The following is a 23,664-nucleotide window of genomic DNA, read 5'->3' on the forward strand; positions in this document are numbered from 1 at the left end:
TTCAGGCGTTACAACAGTCTCTTTTAAAATATCGTTTTTTGTTACAAATTTTTTTGTGCTTAGATTCGATGCTATTGCATATTTATTCAATAATTTATTACACAGAAGGAATAATTAAAAAATTATAGATCGTTAATAAATTGTATGATTATGATTATAATAATATGTTACGTTGTTATATTATGTAAGTGCTATGTGATGTTAAAATGAATATTATAATTTTTACCACAATAGTTAAAACCGTTTTATTTGTTGCAGTTGGAAAAGGTCGTAGGATATGAGCAAAGACGTCGCATACGCGCCCAGATTCGTATTGCTAAGAAGAAAATGGAAACTGAACATATTACAACTGTTACTAGAACCACAAAACACACTACAAATAAAGTTGGTAAAACAAAATCGCCTGAACGGCATCCATCACAGAGATCTCCGGATCGTCAACCGAAATCACACAAACCTCACTCGCCAGAAAGATTGCCCAAAACTACTCCCACCAAAACTAAATCACCGGAACGGCAAACCAAGGATACCGCACATGTAGTTTCTACCTATGAGCTTGTAGAAGAAAACGAACATCATAAGCCATTAACTAACGGTCATTCTAAAGAACCTCATAGGACAGATAAAGAGCATACCATAGCAGCTAGACCGCGCAGCCCTGAAAAACCAAAATCAACTCCATCCAGAATGACACGACCTACTAGTCCTGAAAAGAAATCAAGACCTATATCACCCAGCAAAACTGCAACTCCGAAAACGAAATCTTCCCGCATCAGCGAGTATGCGTCTGCTTACTTGAAAAAGGTTGGACTAAATGAAAATGACAAGCCAAAACACGCTGAAGTGAAAACTAAAAAGGCACCTATAATAGATGAGGCCAAAACCAAACGAATTGAAACTAGTCGTGTAGTAGAAACGCATCACGCATCCAAAACCACCACGTCGCGTACTTCATCAAAAGACATCATTGAGGTTGTGCATATTAATGGTAAAAAGTCACCGTCTCCTGAAAGAATCGTAAGAGAACAAAGTCATGATCGTCATGACGGTATCGATCAAATAAGAAAACAGAGCCCGGAAAGAAGGCCTAATGAAAAAGTTAATTTCGAACGTCACCCGAGTCCACCAAGGAAGTCACCTAGTCCAGTGCGACAGAGCCCTGAACGTACCAACCAACGGTCTCCAAGTCCTGAAGCCAAACCGAAAGTAGTCAAAAAGGAAACAATCATAAAAACAGTGTTCGATATAGAGAAGAAGATTCCACAGAAACAGGCGCAGGAAGAAAAACCGTCGTGGGTGACGAACAGGAATTTGAAAAAGGTTACATCAGAGACAAGGACTTTCAGCAGTAAGAAGATAGAGCCTGAGAAGCCAAAGTATAGGCCGAGTAGTCCGTCAAAGGCTATCACGAAACCCATTGATGTGATTACTTCAAGTTACGGCCCGGGTCCCCTAGATGCTGACGGCAGACCACTGTTTGGTATCAAGGCGCTGCGAAACGGAGCTACTAACTATCAAGGTATGTTAATTATTTAATTTTAAGTATAAGATTTAGTGAATAGTAGACCAACTTAACTTTATTCAGACTTCATTTAATTTAATTTAGAAAAAATGCAGCTTATATATTTTTATATATAAAATGATCGGTCACCGAATAGACACCACATATTTTTCCTCACTAATTGTGGTATTTCAAATTTTAGAACCTTCAACTTAATTATTATTATTGATTATATTAGCTTAGGTGCTTATAATAGAAAAGGCAATCTAAAATGTACATAGATGTCATTTTTATAAAGAGATAAAAATCAAATATTTATTTAGAAGTTACGGTGCAATAAGATTCAAATTCGCATACACCTTCATAAATACATGAACGGAATAATGACTAATACTTATAACTGTCTGTAGAATTTATTAAGACATCATTAAATAACGTTAAAAATGCCTATCACACAAAAAACATACAGCCGGTTCTATAATACAATTCGAAGTATTCATAATAATTTCCTGTTAATAATTGCTTGGTTCCGATTGGTTTTTAACTGGATCATAGAAGTGGGGCTACTAACGTCAAACCTTCCTTTTTTATTTCTTTAAAAGTAGTCAAACAAAAAATCATTCGCCAAAACTATCACAATAAAACACCAATAGATTTTTGGTTGTGCAATGACGTCATGTGCAATGAAATTGCAAATTAGAAACGGGACTTCAAATAATATAATGTAATATAATAATATAATCTTTAATATCACACGTAGAAGTTATGTATATTTGGTGTGATTATGAATCATTATCATGTCAACTAATATTGACACAGCTGTCTGTTAATTTGTTAAGACAATGTTACTTACATTATTCGAAGAATTGAAATGTATCACGTTATGCATATATTATTCAGTCTCTTTCTTCGTTAGTTCAAATTTAAAATATCTATATCGTGTATATGTTCCATTTTCATTCAACTAGCTTAGCCTGTTTTGGTGAATTATGCCATATAGATAGATATGCACAAGAGAAAGACATTGGTTATGATTTTGTCAAAGAATCGTAATTTAAAGGGAGCGAAATAAATGTATGTGAACAGCTATAAATCGAACGTGCAATAGCGCAAAGTCACGTTCAAAAGCTAACACATAATAATCATAAGCTATTCAATTCACAAAGTAAACAAACACGTAACGGTAGTAACCAGCCGACAGTCCGACAGGCTAGACATTTTTTGCGTTGCCCCGTCATTTACATACTCTTGGTTAACAGTGAAAGGTACGGTGATACGGCAAGAGTTCCATTCAAAGAACGGCGGTGAACCAGAAGGCACGGTGTCCGTAACTGCGTACTCCACGGAGCCAGAAGACCTGGAGAAGCTGCTGAGGTCCCAGGGGGAGAAACCCTCGCGCCTGCATGGACTGGCAGCGATTACCACTACCAAGAAATTCGGAGGAGATACCGGCACTACGTTTAGTGAAATTACAACTGTAAGTTTTGTCTTATATGTTTAGTAGTGTAACTGAATACACCTAAGCCAATAAGCGTTAAATCTTTTTGAAAAATAATAATTCCTTGGTACGAGAATATCAGTTTCAACTTAAAGTAACTTTAAGGCTGGTAAAGTGTGGTGTTAATATTTTCTTGTGTTTGATTCTACTCGAGTTATTTATATTAACGATTTCTGTAACAAAATTCAATCCGATTTTAAATAATTAGGACATTATCGTTATACTTTTTCATGAAGATAGGTACCATATAAAATTTTAGTTATTAAATTTTCAAAAAGGACAGAGAACCTTATTTAATCTGTATTACTGAATAAAATATTGAAAACTATCAAAATAACAATATAAAACGTTTAATTTACAGAAAGAGGAGCGTGCTGCACTAGATCAATTCACACACACGGACAGAAGAATACAGGAGAGCACAATCGAAAGGCACTCCGACACCTTCGACATCAAAGATCACTCATACACTCAAAAAGTAGAGAGAATAGATGACAGTGAAAAATACAACAAAAGAACCATAGAAGAACCAAAAAGAATTATCGAAGAACCTAAAAAGAAGACTGTAGATACTGGAAGAAGTAAGGAGAGTGATAAACGTACTGAGAGAACGATGCAGAAGACTGAAAGACGAGTAGACGACAGAAAGACGGTCAGGCAGAGTTCTGTTAAGTCGTTGACAGAAAAGTTTATTAAGAATGCTAGTGAGTATTGAGTTTATTACCAATATTAATAATAATAATTAACAAATTAAATTAATAATTATTATTAATAATTTTAATTTACTTAATTGTAGCATAAAACATATTCATATTAGAAATCCACATATCTTTAAAAATCTTATCAAATTAACTAAATTGTAATTATACAATGTGTTAATTAAAATGCTAGACATCTTTCAAAACATGCGAAATGATTTATTTTAAATTACATTTACAAATGTATGTTTAAAAAAATGCTAGGATTTTAAGCTGGCTCACTCTGGCTCAGTATAATAAATAATAAAGTTCATAGAAGAATAGATATCTGTCAAGGAAATAGGTTTTTAGTTCAAGGGCGTAACGCCGCATATTGCCCGCCCAAATAAGGAACACAAACAATGCAATTCATAAGTCATAACCCTTTATTAACATGTTCATATACTTTAACTCATTAGTAACATAATAATAATCAAATACTTCTAAAAATACACACAAAGCAATCACAACTAATCTATGCACTTTACAAATAAAGATTTCCTTACAAAGGCAATGACGCATCTATCTTTAAAAGTAAAAGTGGCAACAACGCTCTGTCATCATGACTTGTAACTGTCAAACACTTTCGTTTCCATTCAAAGTTATACGATTTTAAGTATTGCACCGACGAGTTTGGTAATACTTTGGTAATAGTCGATAATGTAAAGGTTTTTGCGTTTGGCAACTAGTTGATACGCTTGCTTGCGTTTTATGAGGTTGGGGAAGCCTTTTATAAAAATAATATGAACTAACTACTGATTTTAGGTATACTTTGGTCTCTATTATATCAATAATCTGTTATAGAAACTTCCGTCAAAATCTGTACCGTCATTTCGGAGATGAGGTGACCAAACAGTCAAAAAATTATTGTTTATTATTATTGTTTTTTTTTTTCAAATTATCGGAGGTACAGGATAACAAAATAAAACAAAAATTTAACAAACACAGACTTTATTAATATGTTATCAAATCGTAAGCAGACATACAACTACGTATCCAGCAAGACATTTAAAACGGCTGTATTATTTCAGGTGAAACTTCAAAATCGGAGCGGATAACATACCCCAAGGCTGGTCTGATTCTGCGCACTACTAGCATGAAGGACAGCGTCTCTAGTGACTCGTCAGCTCATGCCGGTAAACTATATATTGTATACATATACCATAGTTTCTTGATCAATATCTACAGTTATATTTAAAAAAGCCTTGAATAGGTTAACTCAAAAACTACTATGTTGATTTATATTTTTGGGGCACGGACACATTTTTTTAGTTTAACTTTATCTGTATGACTTGTTGTTACGTTACATCCATACTAATATTATAAATGCGAAAGTAACTCTGTCTGTCTGTCTGTTACTCAATCACGCCTAAACTACTGAACCAATTTGCATGAAATTTGGTATGGAGATATTTTGATACCCGAGAAAGGACATAGGCTACCTTTTATTGCGAAATATGTACCACGGGCGAAGCCGGGGCGGACCACTAGTTAATTATAAATCCTTAATCAAAATTCGGTAGTTTATATTACCTGTTCGTTATTTTATATTCTGCCTAGAAAATTTGGTTTTAATTCCCACTAATGCAAAAATGGCATATAATAATGTTAAAAATAATATACAGCGTATTCTACCGTCGCGTCGTCTCGCTCTGGTATATTATCAGGTTTACTGAGTTTATAACTAGATGGCGCTACGCAATCGTATTTACGGAACAAATCTTATGTATTTTCTTACTATAGATAAATAATATCTTTATTACTGATACACATGAAACATATATTTTACAGGTTTAAAATTTTACATAGTAAATATTACAGGTTTTTAAAGTTAAAACGTTAAATTATAAAATTCATTGCTTCCCGCACTAGGCAACTCCTGTCCAGCTTGACCATAATACGATTAACAATCAGATTTTTAAAGTGAAAACTTCTTTAGCGGCGTTGAGCACTTTTTCTGTAATGGGTATAAAATCTTAAACTCGCGTCAGGACACGTGACCTGATCGAAAAAGCGTAAGACGGATGGATCATGGATATCAAACATGCTCAACGTTAATAATCAAGTTTTCACTTCTGCTGGCACTCCCGGAGTGCAACCCGTCTTTTTTAAGATCAGAGCTGCGTAGAGGGATAAAGGGGAAGCCAAAAGGGTTGATGATTTTAATTTTTTCGTTTGTTGGTTATATTTAACTAAACTACAATTTTATTCATATAGGTTTAGCGCGCACAGACAGCGAACACAGTCTGGCATCCCTCGATGACGTCATCACCAGAGAGCACAGTGACGTCACACGCACTACCACCAGGTCCCAAGGCGGTGACGTCATCCGCACCACCACTAGGGGACATACTGGTGACGTCATCACTACCACCAGGGGTCAGAGTGGTGACGTTTACACTACTACCAGGGGACAGACTGGTGACGTCATCACCACAACCACCACGACCACAACTACAAGGGGAGGAACCACAAGGATGCAAGAGCGCTCCTTCCTGGATAGTTCCACTAAAGTGACGGGTGTACAGGATATATTGACCAGGATGAAGAATGCTGATATTGGTAAGTTTTTATATGTATTTGGCAAGTTATTTATTATATGATTATACAGATAAAGAAAGTAAATACATAAGTTGGCGATGTCAAAGATATTTTTTTATAACATGTATTGTAAAGTATAGCTTAACAAGGTTAGTTAGTTATATATTCTTTATTGCACACAAATTTTAATTTTACAATAAAAGGATTTCAGAAGCAATTGGCGGCAAGGTATAATAATTCTAACAATAAATAATTTAATTTTTTGCCTAAACAAAGGTATACAAGTTATACAAGCTACAAATTGTATGTTGAAATGAAACATCTAGCTAAGCAATTATCTTCTTTTTTGACATAATTTTCAGTCTATTGTATTGATCATAAAAACAAAACTCTGCCTTTACAATCGTAGGCAGAGTTTTGCTAAGAAAATTTGTAAAATTTGTTTTGCTTTTTTTCGGACACTAAGTTTTTGTGAGTTATATGATAAGTGCTAAAATTAAATGATAAATGATAAACAATTAGTGTTCCTTGTACCTTAACAGTTATAGAAGAAGGCGATACAAGTGAGGACAGCGAAGCCCGCGCGCTTCTTAACAAGTTTTTGGGCGCGACTGTACTCATGGCCGGTATGCAGAACTACGTCACTGAGAAACCGGGGGGTGTTGTTGTGAGACAGGTAAGATTTAATCCTACTAATCTATACTAATATTATAAAGCTGAAGAGTTTGTTTGTTTGAACGCGCTCATCTCAGGAACTATTGATAGCCCATTTATCGGGACTATGGGCTATATGTATATCATTACACTAAGATGAACAGGACAGTCACGCAGGTAAAACCGCGAGGCACAGCTAGTATTTTTATAAATGCGAAAGTTTCTGACAATCGACAAGGCTAGTGTATTTTACACTAGCTGTTGACGGAGCTCCACACGAGTGGTTAATATATATTTTCCTGCTAAAAACTTTTATCCCCTATTTTATCCACTCGCCGGTAGAATTACTGAAAATTTTTAGTGAATGCCCAAGTCATAGTAGCTATCTGCGTGTCAAATTTCAGCCATATTTGTAAATTAGTTTCAGCTATGCATAGATAGATCAGTCAGTCACCTTTGCGTTTTATATATTAAAATGCTCTCCAATAGAATACGAAAGTCAGGTAATTGATGAATCGAACGACTTCGTTTTATAACATGTTTTTTTATTTATACACTTATAACCAAACATGTTGATCTTCCTAAACATACGCATCTAGATACGCAATAAAGAACAAGTATAGTTATAAATCAATATACAAACAAACATTAAAGCAATATAAACAAAAACATGTGACATTACATGTACTTATTCCCAAAACGACTCGATCAGTTCACGCGCGTCAAAACGTCACTACGTCACGACGCACCAAAATAAAAAGTCAATGTCCAGACCAAAATTATATTGCAACTTGGCTGCACTCCCATTTCCCACGACACGACCAAATAGATATTTCCTTATTGGCTTTATTCGATTTTATATCATATTCCGATAACCATACTGTCTATAAACCCGTGATAGAATACAGTTTGCAAATAAATCATGAGTCATCTTTCCTGATATCTATGTTTGCTTGTTCTTGCGTAATAGGTAACTATTAAAAAGGTCTCAAATATAGTTTCCCTGATTGTTTACCGCATTTTACAATTTCACTTGTTACCACGTCTGTGATCAATAAGAAGTAACATACAAAGTAACAATATTTTGAAAAAAGTAACAAAATTATTTTTTTCATCACAAATATCTTTGGAAAAGTAACTGCGGGTTAAGCTTTTCAACGCATGATCAATTACTGCGTATTTTTCAATATAAAATATCCTTCCATTATTAAACTGCAATTGTTAACTTAAACTACAATTAACGTCGATAAATACTTCAATATACAAAGATTTTGTTGAATTTCATATTTAGTTTTTTATGTAGCTAATAATAGAAAAAATCACGAGGCGGAATTCGAACCTTCGTTTTCTTTCGCCTTTTATGGTCAAAACTGAAGGGTGCTACTGCACATGTGGTTATGAAATTGTGTTTATTATTGTTTATGAAATTTTTCGTAAATTTATATCTCTTGTATTTCATCTCTTCCTCCTATTGTATTGCGTTAAAGTGCATAGTTTTTCTTTTACAATAATTAATAATTGCTAAGGACTACTTTCTGTACCAAAACGTAACGATTTCAGACCAAAAAATTAAATTAACGCAAAGATACAACATACATTTATTTCAAGATCATACAATAATTAGGTATACTTACATGATATGCTTGGTTCTAAAAAAATGTACCGAATTAAAAATAATTTAAAACACAATGTATTTATTTCATTAGAAATGGTAGGTAGTATATAAAAAGGTAGGTATAATATTTATTGTGTCCAAATAATGACTAATAAAAAATGATGCGAAATATAGGACACTCAATGTTTACGATATCACGTTTACAAACAATGCCATAACCTTTGCCAGATTTTTGCCAACCCTTCAGTACTTCTTTGTTAAAAAGCAGGAAACCAATAGTTCCTGTAACCCCGGGCGTGTTGCCAGCACACAAATAAATTACTCAACGTGGAATTATTTTCCACATGCGCATGCGCACACGTGCCCTTTGTGTCAAGTCATACTCGTGATGTACACGCCTCTAAGTACGCAAATATATGTTTAATGACCCTTTTATGACTTATGCTGATCACCCCAACTGTGCTAGATTTCAACTGGGATGAAAACAAAAAAAAAATTTGCCTGTAATGTATATGCAGCTTTTCCGGCGATTTTCCTAAAGTAGTATTGAGTTTACCCTTACTAACATCCAGCATATAGAAAAAATCCTTTTTTTTTCGTTTTAATATATTATTGAGATGCCAGGAATCAATGGATTGTGACAATTTTGCAAAAATAAATGCAATTTTTATATAAATGTAATTAGGTTCATGTAATTAATATTAATGAAATGAGAGAAAATGATTAATTTATATTTTATAATTTTTCTGTAAAATCATTGCAGACACTTTAGATAATTATAATGCTTTATTAAAATGAATGCTCTTTGTTCCTTAAACTAAAGTGCACATATTATTGTTATAGAAAGGTATAATGTTTATCGGTCAAACGTACGACGTACCCATTTAATTCGGTATTATTCTAAATTAACATTAAATAAACAATTTACTACGCAATTCATACATGCGTAAAATGTTAGGAATCTATCATCTGGCCTAATAGTATAATATGCTTTAGGGAACGTGTTAGAATGATGCTTAATTAGTCACCATTAAAATTGGATTAATTTAAATTATAATACAGTGTGCACAACTGAAGATTTCTAAAAAAAATATCTGAATTAAAATCATTAACTGTAGGAAAATATTATATTTCACTTCAAATTCATTATCAAAGCTAAACGTTACAAAAAGAAAACAAGCAATGTTTGTTTTCAATAAATTAAAACAAAACATTGTAAATCGTCATTAAAATAACCTACTTACAAGTAAACACGCGACAAGATAAACGTCATATTTTCATACGGAAACAAAATTCCATGAAATCGAGGAATTTTAAGTATTTTCTTGTAACACCAATAGTAAACAAAAGCTGCGCGAGCGCACGATCTCTTTGCCGTTTTAAGACACGCGGGAAAGACTGAAAATCGCCAGCAAAAATAACACCCAATTCGAAATTCAATACAAAGCGACTTATGTACTAAAAACGCTCTAATTTATAAGAACTCTATGGTTAGCGCGTTTTGGCGGGAAATCGTTTGACAGGTTCCACAGACTATATTTGGTTCGGTGACGTCAGGGAACGCTGCGCGCGCAGTCTTCGTCCAACATCCGCGCATGACAGTGCGCTGCAATATGAAATATAAATGTATTATCTGTTAATAAAAATAAACGTAATATATCGTGTAAACAGTGAAACCATTAAGGATTACCATAGTTGAATATATTCTTTTCAAGGTAAGAAAATAATGTTTATTTTTAATCGTCAAAGTATTGAATTAAAACTCTCATCCGTTACTTTTAAGTTTTAGATGAATTAAATATAATAAATAAAAAAAATAATAAAATTCAATCGTTACTGAAAATTATAGAGTCGAAATGAACTAAATATAAAAATTATAAAATGCTTTACCGCGCTAGTCTGTAGGTATCGAGCTTTCCACAACTACAAAGCTTCCTTATATTTTAGTGCCAGCGGAAATTAGCAGTATGTGCCCTCTTCCAATAAGTATTAATTTTACGTAACAAAATTAATTGATTTTCATTCAGCACTTTAAAGATTCAGATAATATATTTTACAGTTAAAAATATATTTTAATTTATCCTGTTGAAAAGGTTTACCGCCTTTCAGAATTAAGAATTTAAATATCTGTTAGGGGTAAAATATTTTTAATATAAGTAAGTATTTATTAGTTTAGGCAAGCAATTTAAATTAATTAATTTTCAATAAAAATCATTGAATTGTTAAAATCTCGATCAAAAGATATGCTATTGAAAATTTCCATTTAACCGTTCGTGCTACAAAAATATAAACCCATCCGTTGCAAAAAATAAAAACTAAACGCAAACATAAAATCTATATCGGAGTTAACCGCATCATTTCCTCCATAAAACTGTTCTCTTTTTAGCTCTCGTTTTAACTTACAGTTAAACTTCTTGTGTTTAGTGGTTAGACATTTGATCGGAGGATCGATTTGAGATCGTATTTATTTTTTAGTGGTCAATATACGATCTCATGAAAAAAGCTCTTAGGAAGGTAACATAGGTTATTTTTAACAACAGAGAAAATCAATTTGATAATGTTGATCCCGAGAATTTCCCAATTGAGAAAACTTGGTATCATAACTTGACATTTTTTCTCATAATGATAAATCTTTTGTCAAATATAAAACCATTTACGTCTATCTTCTTTTCCTACTTATTTATTTATCGATCAATCATTCGATTCTTAAAACCTAAGACAAACTCTTGACTCTAGATTTTTTAAAACTTTAATTTCTCTCGTTTTCCTTACAATTTCCGTAATGTCTAGTATTTGAAAACTACATAAAACTACAATGTAACGGGTGTTTGTGTTTTGGTATGTCACAATGTCGCCGGACTGTGACGGTACACAATACACGAAGTTAGAATGCATACACATTGTAATATCTCTTCAAACTATTTGAGTTTATCCGTTATTTATTCATTTTTAAATACTCGTCAGTATGTTGGCAGTTTTCTAAATGCTAATCAATCTGCAACATTTTTACAAAGGTCTCGTTGTTCTTGAGTGACAAAATCCATACTAATATTATAAATGCGAAAGTAACTCTGTCTGTCTGTCTGTTACTCAATCACGCCTAAACTACTGAACCAATTTGCATGAAATTTGGTAGGGAGATATTTTGATACCCGAGAAAGGACTACCTTTTATTGCGAAATATGTACCACGGGCGAAGCCGGGGCGGACCTCTAGTTTAATATAAATAGGAGTATAACTTAAAAATGGTAAAATTAATTTATAGTTGGTGTGAACTGACTTTATTTTTACTTACCTGTCGATGACTAGTTAAAAAATATGCTATTTATATTAAGAATTGATTGATTATATGGTGGATTTTGACCTGAACCCTCATAGGAGGCCCGTGTCCCAGCAGTGGGAACATAATATATGGGCTGATTGATGATGATGACCTGTATATAGAATGTAGGTGTATTCACAATTAACTTATGTAAATTATTATTAATAATCTATTATCAAGTTCACGTTGTACTTACAAACTAAAATTATGGCTGCTTAAATAACTTATCAACATAAACGACAAATTTAATGTATGTATATATCTTGATAATACCAATACATTTTTCACAAAATAATTAAAATATCTTAAAAACTCGATAAAGATAAAAGTCGTTTGCAATTTTATGAGTGTGTAAGCAGCTTTCCCTTGCTCGTTACAGCTTTAATGACGAAGTTTGTATTGGTGAAATTCAATTTTAACTTGTAATGTTTTTACCTGTTGTTTGATTCGATAATCTTTGTCTAAAAGCTGGCGTAAAATATAGAGAATAAAGTATATAGTGATTAATTTTATAAAAAAGAAAATCGTAATTAATTTTCATTGTTTTCAATAACAATGTACTGTGTAATTCTTCTGTGTACTGTTCGGCAGAAACACATCATAACTCTGTTTATAAAGTAAGATTTTTCGCCAATATTGATTGAGAAAATCTAGTCAGAGCTAAGACCAATGTTTTACTGATTATAAAACTTTCTGTAATCAATCATAGATTTAAATTTATATTTCTCTTATATTGAAATATTTGTCGTAGAGATAATATAATAATATGATACTCGGTAGGTTACTTATCGTAATTTTTGTTTCTGTTAATTAATATCTACATTTTTAGTCAAAAAATTCATAGCAACAGAGATAAATCATGACATCAATGAAATAAAAGTAAAAGTCTTTAAAACTTTCTTCCCTTTTTCATTAATTGAAACCGCATAAAACGATAATGTAAACCGCGTTCACAAAAACTAAAATATTCCAGTTGTCCTTATTTGACTGTTGCTATAAATGGTACACGACAATGCAGTTAAACACATTACTATGTAAAAGCACAGATTTCTTTTATTTTTAATATTAAAATTGTCATTTTAATACTGTTCTTTTCTTGATGATACTCTTAACTAACCGCAAATCTTCATATATTCACAAAAGGATTTTTTTTTGCAAAATTTTTAATGCTGCCAAATTTTTGTGACCACACCGCCATGTTAACAAATAAATAAATTGTTTAAATTGTTTAATTCCTCGATAAATGGACTATCCAACATAAAGAAAATCAAATCGAAACATTAGTTCCCCAGAATAGCGCGTCCAAACAAACAATTTCTTCAGCTGTATTACTATAGATATGAACTAACATTTTAATCAGTACATTGATGGTACATTGTAACAAAACCGGGCGTTCACTCCACTTATAATTAGCGATCGATCCCGATATACCGAAGTAGGCCAAATGTACCTGTGCGCTGCACTATTTTAGTATCTGATTCAGATACGGAAGTATATTGAAATACTATTTTGCATTGTAAATATCGTAAAAGAGAGAATAAATATTGTGTCTTTGATGTAACTAATTTTCGGTTAAAAGTTATCTACTCCTAGAGGGTTTGACAAATACAAAATAATGCACATTAAAACTGGTATTGTATTAATTTAAGGTTTTGTATATATTGGACAATATGAACAAAACATTTGATGATAAAGACAATAGTTTTGATATTGCCAAACAAACAACTATATAAATAACAGAAATTAATCAAACGTTACATTAAAATCGTTTTCCAGTACATTTGAATATCCATCTAACGCGTCATTTGGTAAAAAACTGGCAGACGTTAATTTATCACTGAATATTGAGTTATAAACAATGATGTTGGTAGTAAATATAGGTTGGAGGGATGCCAAGCCCGTGCCAACATTGGTACCACCCCATGGAACTGAGATGTATAGCTATTTTATTAGGGAAGCTTTTTGCTGTATCATAAACGTGATATCTTTAAAACTGTTTTATTATCTGAGCAAGTCACTGAAAATCTGTGTTTGAAAGATATTCTTATCAGCATACATTTTGGCGTAGACAACCATAGCAGTCGTGTTGTCATATACATCGATCTAAAGTTATTACTAATATTACCCATACAGAGGAAGATACGGGCTTCATTTTGAAAAATCTTATTCCAGGAACAAGCTACATCATACCTGAATGGTAGGCTATATTATTCCATGTTCTTCTTTCTTGTCGTTGCTCTGTCCTTGATCTATCCAAGCGGTGAAACATCCATTTATTCATCTTCACAAACTATTAAAGTCTTCATTGATGTGCATTATCAGTGACATTCCAAAATGCAAGAGAAAGCCGATGTACATACGTGTGCAAACACGACGAAAGTACTCGAAATAGACGGCCATGTCTATTTGACGAGCTTTGATGGATTTCTTTAGTGTTCTAGTGTTTGTGTGTTTGTGTTGCGTAATGTTTAGTGTGTTGATAATACCACGCATTATGCTGGGAAAGTATTTGAGATAAATATTTGTCGGTATACTAAGTGGCTGCATTTTAACTAAGCTTACTAAATTGACATCAGCTTAATTTATATCTTTATATTTCATATTTATCATTTAATAAATCAAAATAAACTCGCACACAGCTCTCAACAATCATCCCTATACAATATTTAATTTAACGCATATCAATAGTCACTACCATAGTATATTAATTAATTACAAAACGATTTTATCTCATTACTAGCTGCGCTTCACGGTTTCACCCGTTAGCTCCGCTCCTGTTGGTCTCAGCGTAATGATATATAGCCTTCGTCGATAAATGGGCTATCTAACACCGAAATAATTTTTCAAATCGGACCAGTAGTTCCTGAGATTAACGCGTTCAAACGTTCAAACTCTTCAGCTTTATAATATTAGTATAGATAAACACTAGATCACCTAGATCATTAGCCCGCGACCATAGCGTGCTGTCGTCGCGTGCGCACGCGTCACGCCCCTCGTCTTTCCGTAAACGCACAAGAAACTGACACACATGTGAACTCGCTAGAACATATTTACCATCATTTTATCTGTATATTTATGTTTATTGCAATTATCAATGGTAAAAAGCGTAGCATTTTCTAATGATTTTTCAAATAAGTTATTGTGAAATGATAGATAACCTAAAATCTAAAACATTAATTGAATTTACTTAAAACAGATGTATTTGTAAGTAATTTCTACTGCGATTCGGACACTACCTTCTATTTGAACATATACATACACACTATTTGACGATACTTGTGTAAAAATAGTGTATATTTTTCACGCAAAAATTTTAAAGTTGCTGTAAGCGATACACGTGTGACGAAGCTTAACGTGCATACCTAAATTAAAATAAATAAAACTAAAAAGTCCCTAATCCCGGAAAATGGGACACCATCTATAAATTCCCTTACATAACCCGGTTAATAAATAATCCGTAGAAAAGGTCTATTGATAGGATTGAATAGACGCCCCACCTGGCCTTACGCCAAATGTATTAATTATTGTGATCACCTGCATTTTCCGCAAATACTTCTTAATTAGTCTTAACTTACATTAGTGATTATCTGAATTTAACTTTTTTGTTCTGTGCCGTAAATTTTTTATTTTATTCGCTTCATATTCCAATTCTTTAGGTTTGATTTTTTGTATTTATATTTTACACGCACATTAAAATATTACAAATTTACTCAAAACATCCCACTCATAGAATTCAATCCCATAAGAAAGAAAGAAAGAAAGAAAAAACATTTATTTCAAGGACATTAAAAATAAAAACATTCACATAAAAAACAACAGCAAAAAACTTAAAACATAAAAAGCAAACATACATTACAATTTAACTACAACTTAGAAAAGAGGAAAAAAAAATAATAATAAAAAATAAGGAGACAAAAAATTACACTAAATTAGTACGGTAGAGTGTCCTTGAAAAAGGGTTACCAACTCAGCTAAATGCTGTACGGCAGTATTGCACGCACAGCGCTGGTTTTCAGTGGCCCCTTATCGTTGTTGAAATTAGAGTGACCTCCATTTCAACAATAAAAAAAAGATAAAATATAAATATAAAAAAAACAATAATATTAAACCAAATAAACAATCATACAATATGCAGGAATAAAACGAAATAAATAAAATAAAAATGATACGTGATAACTAGATAAAGATAGGTACATAAATTGTATAGAGGTAGATAAATTTTATATTCATACATTTATAGCCACTAAGGTTGGATCTGTTTCTCTAATAAAATAATAATGTATTTTTTCTTAAAATTCTCAACCGTGAGAAGGCTGGGAAGAGGCGGTGGTAAATTGTTCCAACACTTAGTGGCACTGTATTTGAAGCTACCTCGAAAACTGGCAGAATGGTGTTTGGGAATCATTAATTTAGTCGCAGCTTGCCTCGTTTTGTATGTAGACTGATGATCACCGATCCAGGCCAACTTTTTAAGAAGGTATTGAGGAGATTTAGATTTTATTATACCAAAGAGGAAAGAAGCGAAATGGAGACGCCGTCTATTTTCCATGTTTAATAAACAGGCTTTATTTAAAAATGGCGTAATGTGCTCCCGTGGAGGAATGTTCCAACAGAACCTGGCACATGCGTTTTGTACGCGCTGTATTGCTCGTTTAGTTCGCGACAATATACGACATCCATACACAACATCCATATAGTTAAATTTAGATAAGACAAGGCTGTCACAAAGCCTAACACGAAGTTCCGTATTAAGGTATTTTCTAATACGATACAGAATTTTTAACCGATAGAAGCAGTTAGCTACAGTTACATTGATATATTTTTCAAATCGGAGATTTTCGTCAAAAATGATTCCCAAATTTCGAGCTTCAGTAACGCGTTTTATAACTTCGCCATTTATAGATATGGGAATGAGACGACTTTGTATGGAGCTGACTACTTTAGGAGTGCCTAAAACCATAAACTTGGACTTATTGGGATTCAGTACAAGTGAATTTCGACTTGACCATGCAAATAATGAAGCTAAGTCCGAGTTTAAGTTACTTATTGCGGAACGTGTTTCATCCGGGTGGAAGGAAGTAAACAACTGAACATCGTCAGCATATAAGTGATACTTACACGATTTTATTTGCTTGACAATGTCGGCACTATATAGTATGAATAAAAGGGGTCCCAAAATAGAGCCTTGAGGAACACCTTTTGTAACTGTTTTACAATCTGATAACCTATTACTGCCATCTTCCATTGCAACTGATACTCGTTGTGTTCGATTACTCAAATAGCTATTAAACCAATTTATAGTAGATGGACTTAAACCATAGTACGTGAGTTTGGATAACAGAAGTGAAATATTTATCGTATCAAAAGCTCTCGAGTAATCCAACAGTACAAGGACTGTACCTTTCCCTTCATCTTGCGCACAAAGAATGTCATCCATCACGTCGGTCACAGCTGTTGTCGTACCTTTGCGTTTTCTGAAGCCAGACTGTCGATCGGGTAAAATATTTTCTTTTTCTATATAGTCCATTAGCTGTTTATGCACTATCTTTTCTAGAACCTTCGACAGACATGGCAATATGCTAATTGGTCGGAGATCCTTTAAATCCTGCGGATTATCAATTTTTGGTAGGGGACGTACTAGAGCGTTACGCCACAGACTTGGGAAGGTACCAGTTGCAAAAGATAGATTAATGATGTACGTTATATTTGACAAGGTTGCTGGAAGTGTAAGCTTCAACATATCTAAGGAAATATCGTCAATACCAGCAGCTTGCGATTTGAGTTCCTGAATATTACGTAGCACAGTCGCCTCATTAACAGGTTTAAAGGAGAAAGAAGCATCACTGTGGCGATGGAACTCATAGTAAGTTAATGTGGATAGTAGTAACTTATTTCCAGGGACATCAAGAAAGTGATTATTTAGAGCATTAGGGTTGGCAAGATCTTCAGTTAGTAGAGGCTGTTTCTTTGCGTTTATACCAATGTTTTCCTTAATGTGCCTCCACATAATTTTAGGTCTTCTCAAATTTGAATTTATAAATAAATCAAAGTACGCCTTTTTTTCACGTTCCAATGCCCGACTTACATATTTTTTTAATTCCATGTAATATTTTTTATGTGAATCTGCTTTGGTAAGTCGTGCTTTATTTCGCGCTTCATCACGTAGTCTAAACATCTTTTTAATATTATAAGTTATCCACGGTGGTTGCTTATCCTTAACACGTATTTTTTTAAAGGGGGCATGAATATCAAAGAGCGATCTAATGTACGAAGTTAGTGTGTTCACAAGTTCATCCACGTTATCAAGAGCAAGCAACGATGTCCAGTTGATTATTTGCAATGATTTGTTGAATTCATCTTTATTAATGTTTTGTATCGGTCTAAAAGTTATATATTTGTGCAAAGCTTTTTCTTTATATATGCTAAGTGCACACGATAAGAATGCATGATGGCTTAGTTCCTCAATGTAATCAATTGCAATATTTAGAATAGGCGTATTAGTGCATATTAAATCGAGTAAAGTTTCACTTGAATCCATAAAATGGGTAGGCTGGGAAATATGTTGCGTAAGATTAAAAGTTTGAAGGAAACTTGCAACTCTTTTACTATTCACATGACCAGTATTTAACAGATTAACATTAAAATCACCCATAAGCACAAGATTATCATACCATGAAAATGAACTAATGGAATCCGTCAAAGCATCCAAAAACGTATTAATGTCCAACCAAGGCGGCCGATATGCTGTACCAACGATAGTAACCTGACCATTAAGGGAAAAATTGAGCCACATCTGTTCGACACTGTCAGCGATGGGGTGAGACATTATCCGAACCGATATACCTTCACCAATATAGAACCCAACACCCCCGCCTCGAGTGCGGACAGTGGTCGGACGCGGTATGTGACGCAGTCTGTAACCAGGTACGGCAGGCGCACGTCCATCTTCACCCTCGCGCAGCCAGGTTTCGTTTATGGCCATGATATCAACGTTATGACGCTCCATTGCCACAAGGAACTCGTCATGTTTTGTACATAGTGAACCAGGATTTAAAAAACCAACCCGTAATATTTTCCTTTTAGATATCATTATGAATTATTTTATGATTTGAAATAATATAATAAATAATTAATTGGGTATTATTGTTAATAGGGTTAAAATTATTCGTAAAATATAAAATACAGTACAAGAAGTTTAATTTATTAGTGATATAAAAATAATTAAAAAACGATACTAATATAATAAATATCATGCATAATATGTATTGAACAACCCTACCGTACATTAAAAAAACATACACGGAAAATATTATTCCATACAAAACCGTAAACATACATATAACATTAATTACTGTACCATAAACATAGAACACAATGAAACAAACGACAATCACGGTAGGTAGGCAAAGCAAGACAACACACATATTTATCGTTCTCATGATTGTAGGATGAAAGATAATAATTTTTTTTTTAAATTCTTTTCTTGATTTATAAAGTAGAATTACTATACTACAATGAACGTTTAAACAAAACAAGTATATGAATATGAAGTTAATAAAGGTTACCATTACACACATAATATTTAAAAGGTAGGTACGTTTATACAAACAAATTAATATTAATACTGTAACTTTTTTAAAATAACGTTCTAGAAAAAGAATTAAAAATGTCATAATATAATAATTAAGATATAGAAAGTTTGTACTACTATAATATAAAATTAATAGCCCATGAGACAAACTGTTTTTTCGATTTTTAATATAGCTAAGTAATTTTTTTTTACAATATTTATGCATGATGATAGATACACCGTATATAACTTTGCTTTTCATTAAAACTCTGGAACCTATTATTTTGCTACACATTGATTTTAAATTACACGTATAATAACGCGTTATATAATAAATAACATAATATATTCTGTCATTAAAATCCCATAAATTTGTTAATACACACAAACCAAACATCAGCCAAAAATCTTATCTATATCTTCTTCAGAAGAAACAATAAAATACTTTGATTGTTGATCGCGTCTGACGTAAGTACGGCCGCCCCGCGTCCACACATAGCTCCAGTGTTTGGCGCGCTGTTGCTCGCGCGCCAGGTGGAACAACCAGCGGTTGGTGCGCGTCAGGTGCTCGTTGACGTAGAAGCGGCGGGGCTCGCCGGCGACCAGGCCGGCGGTGTCCGCACCGCGCCGCACGCGCGCCGCGCGCAGCAACTCGTTGCGTAGGTGGTGGCGGGTTAGCCGCACGACGATCGGCCGCGGACGTGCGGCCGCTGTGCGATCACTGCTGGTATTTAACTCCTCCGGATTTTTACGAATGCCTGTACGGTAGGCATTAACGATATCCCGTTCATCTAGTGATAAACCTATTTTTTGGGCCAATGTTATTGTTAGATGCAGGAGGTTTTCACCTTTTGTTTCGGGGACGCCCGCAATTTCTATGTCGTTTAGTAGATTGTATTGCTCGGAATCATTAAGACGTGATTTTAACGAGTCAATTTTTTTAGATACATCGCTAGGCTCTTGTGTTTGAGACTGCGATTCAGACAAGGTACATTCCATACGATCTAGCCGCTCCTCAAAACTGTTAAGCCTTTTATCATATTCCGCCATAACAGTACTTATTTTGGACATCTCTTGCCGAAAACTAGATAGTTCGGAACGAAGCAACTTGATCTCCTGTGCAAGGCATGACATATTATCCGGAGCATCCTCAAAACTATCGGCACTACTATCTCCCTGCGAGTGTAAGTTTTCAGCCGATTTTTGACTTTTATTTTTGCATATCTTGCACATCCATTTCCCATTCGAAAGGGACTTGGGGCTAATGTTATTGCATTGTTTATGAAATAAGTTGCTACATTTGGTACACTTGGCGCCATCTGTTGTCGTCGAGTAGAACTTACCACAGTTTGTGCATTTATTGGCCATAATTACTGGATCTATAATAGTCTCTAATGAGTTCGGGTAAGGTTCACAAGAGGGCGGTAATATTAATAATAGTTGGTAATAGAATGTAATTAATTCGTACTTTTGAATAAGAATTTAAGAAAATGTTGTAATATATATAGTTATAATATAAACAGAGTATCACGAAAAAGTTTGTAAAATTGAAAATTTTAGCACCAAACCGCTAAATACCTTTAAACACAAAATTGTCGGTACTTGTAAAAACAGCTGATTCACAGCTGATGACTGTTTACACTGTTAACAACACAAAGTATATTCTCGATCGATAGGATAACACTACACGTTATGAAACACATAAAAGTCTTTTAAAAAAACACACAATAAAGCATATCGCATAAAGTTTACTATTTTTAAAACTTTTTTTTACTGAGACTAGAAGTGTCACTCTAACTGTCACAACAACGAATCACATAACACAGTATTAAAAAAGCAATCATGACTATAAACCACAAAATCATCCAGAAGCCAACCCAGATATCAACCACTAGCTGCGCTTCGCGGTTTCACCCGCGTAGCTCCGCTCCTGTTGGTCTTAGCGTAATCATATATAGCCTATAGCCTTCTTCGATGAATGGGCTATCTAACACTGAAATAATTTTTCAAATCGGACCAGTAGTTCCTGAGATTAGCGCGTTCAAACAAACAAATAAACAAACTCTTCAGCTTTATAATATTACTAGCTGCTCCGCGCGGTTTCACCCCCGTGGCTCCACCCCTGTTGGTCGTAGCGTGATGATATATAGCCTATAACCTTCCTCGATAAATGGGCTATCTAACACCGAAAGAATTTTTCAAATCGGACCAGTAGTTCCCGAGATTAGCGCGTTCAAACGAACAAACAAACAAACTCTTCAGCTTTATAATATTAGTATAGATTTGAAACTTACACCACTTAACAATTAAAGCCAGGTCAGTTTCCGTCAACATAGTTCGCAATGAATCTGTCAGTGTTATACTCTACGATGATCCAACCATTATTGTCCAAAAATATCCCGTGCTGGCGCAGTGACCTGCCAAAAATGTGCCCCACTGATCTTCTGCAGAAATGTTATCCGGTATTGAATTCAGTTCACGCTGGTTATAAATACTAGTTCTGTTTGGGGTTTAACCTACAATTGGAGTTAATGAAAGGAAAATTGAAGATTCTTGGAATCCTGCACTTTTTACTGCTTCTTTATACAATTCAGTTGCTACTGCAAAACGCTCAGACGTTTATTAAATTAATCTGCATTCAAATTGGATTGAAATGCCAAACAACGCAAATCACCTGACACAAACATCTTTTTCTCAAAATAATATACTGCATATAGAAGATCTTACTAAACCTCATATAAAGAAAATATAGAGATGTTTCCATGATTCTAAATTAGACGCGCCCTTCGCATGAGTTGTATAAAACAACACTGGCATTCGGATTAAATGCCACATTTCTCGTTAAACAACCAAATATAGCTTAATGTCCTGCACGTCTGGACATCTACTAAGATATTTAACAAAAACAAAACATTGATTAATTACCTCCGCATTACTCTCTTTCACTGTCACAAAGGAAATCTACTGTAAAGTTCAAAGTTGTTCAACTTAGTTAAAGAAGTTGTAGAGGTCGATGTATGCAAAGAACCTGTTAATAATATTTAACGAAAATCGTTTTTTTCTTTCCTCTAAAATATTTCTTTTCAACCTAAAGGTCTCTTCTCCACTTTAAATCACCATTTGGATGCCTAGAATACACCATTTTTAATGCAATTTTCATCATCATACGAAATTATGAGATTGAAACTAGTGTTCTTATGATTTTCAACTAGTCTCATCAGAAGCACGAATTCAAAGTTATACTACACATCACCGGTACGTTAGCAAACTCCTGCCAAAAGATTCTGAACTATAATCCACTTACGTGATTATGAAATCGAATAGCGTTTAAAAATGTTTATGTTTTAGTTTTACAAGCTCCGTAGTGGCCGCCCCAAGGTCTGTGTATCTATTACTGTTGACGTCTCCGCCTACACTGAAGAAATGCCGAGATGAATATGCTTTCAGTTCATACCGACATTTTTTCAGTTAGCATATCGTTAGAATATATTTCATTTTTTAATTAGGTATTTAAGACTTTGTTTAATTTTATAGACGTAAGAAAAGCAGCATTGAAAATGTATTTTAAAATATAATATCAATGCCTTCTTTGTTTAATTTAAAACTCATTTGTGTAATTAAAAGTGCATTAAAAGTTTTACGTAACCGACTATCTCGTTCTTCAATTTCTAATCGTAGTTAATGGCACTGAGCTTTTTCACTGACTAGTATTTCATTGTTTACATACTGCCTAAAATAATCGAAAGATAAACGTTTAACGTTAATATATTCAGTTCCAAAATTAACAAGATTATCCAGCCTAATAAATATTCATCATACAATTATAACCTCGTATTTCCCAACTCAAACTGTAGGTCAAGCGCAGTTGTAAGCGGTCAACTGTCAGCTCGTTAAAAGCTCATTATATTTTTTTCTACGAATCGAGTGAATATAAATAGGCCTCTCCTTGGAGCGCGACCTCTGGATGTGTGGCGCCAATGCAATGTCTTTTTAATTTTAATGCTGCAGGTGCGAGTGATCCAAGATATTTCAAGTATGTAGATTATAATATCTGCGATTTGAATACTATTGAAAGATATATGAATCCTTATTATTTTGAGTTGTGTGTTTTTTTTTTTTGTTCGATGGTTACAATGACACGAGAAGTGAGCAGTATACAGTAATTAGATTACTACTTTTTACTGGCACATATTGGTCTTTATTTTGATGTCACTACGGATTTATCT

The 23,664-nt window shown here is 33.7% G+C and overlaps 3 protein-coding genes across 3 annotated transcripts in view; 1 reads left to right on the forward strand and 2 right to left on the reverse strand.

The window, feature by feature from the left end:
• Positions 1–23,664, reverse strand: part of Usp30 (ubiquitin specific protease 30) — a 109,519-nt gene that overhangs the window by 54,744 nt on the left and 31,111 nt on the right. The gene's annotated exons all lie outside the window — the stretch shown is intronic.
• The window catches only part of LOC149483690 (uncharacterized), a 70,847-nt gene that overhangs the window by 37,873 nt on the left and 9,310 nt on the right, over positions 1–23,664 (forward strand). Inside the window, 6 exon segments of the mRNA XM_089702839.1 lie at positions 259–1,519; positions 2,761–2,978; positions 3,361–3,703; positions 4,768–4,872; positions 5,954–6,298; positions 6,820–6,953. Coding sequence (XP_089558965.1) covers positions 259–1,519; positions 2,761–2,978; positions 3,361–3,703; positions 4,768–4,872; positions 5,954–6,298; positions 6,820–6,953 — 2,406 coding nt within the window.
• LOC149483691 (uncharacterized) lies at positions 19,608–20,671 on the reverse strand. The gene has a single exon (XM_089702899.1). The coding sequence runs from the start codon at positions 20,669–20,671 to the stop codon at positions 19,835–19,837; it is 837 nt and encodes a 278-aa protein (XP_089559025.1). The 3' UTR covers positions 19,608–19,834.

Source organism: Colias philodice, chromosome 13, assembly GCF_061535455.1.
Source record: "Colias philodice isolate Cphi_HAF_F1 chromosome 13, ilColPhil1 Martin Lab GWU primary, whole genome shotgun sequence".
NCBI lineage: Eukaryota > Metazoa > Arthropoda > Insecta > Lepidoptera > Pieridae > Colias > Colias philodice.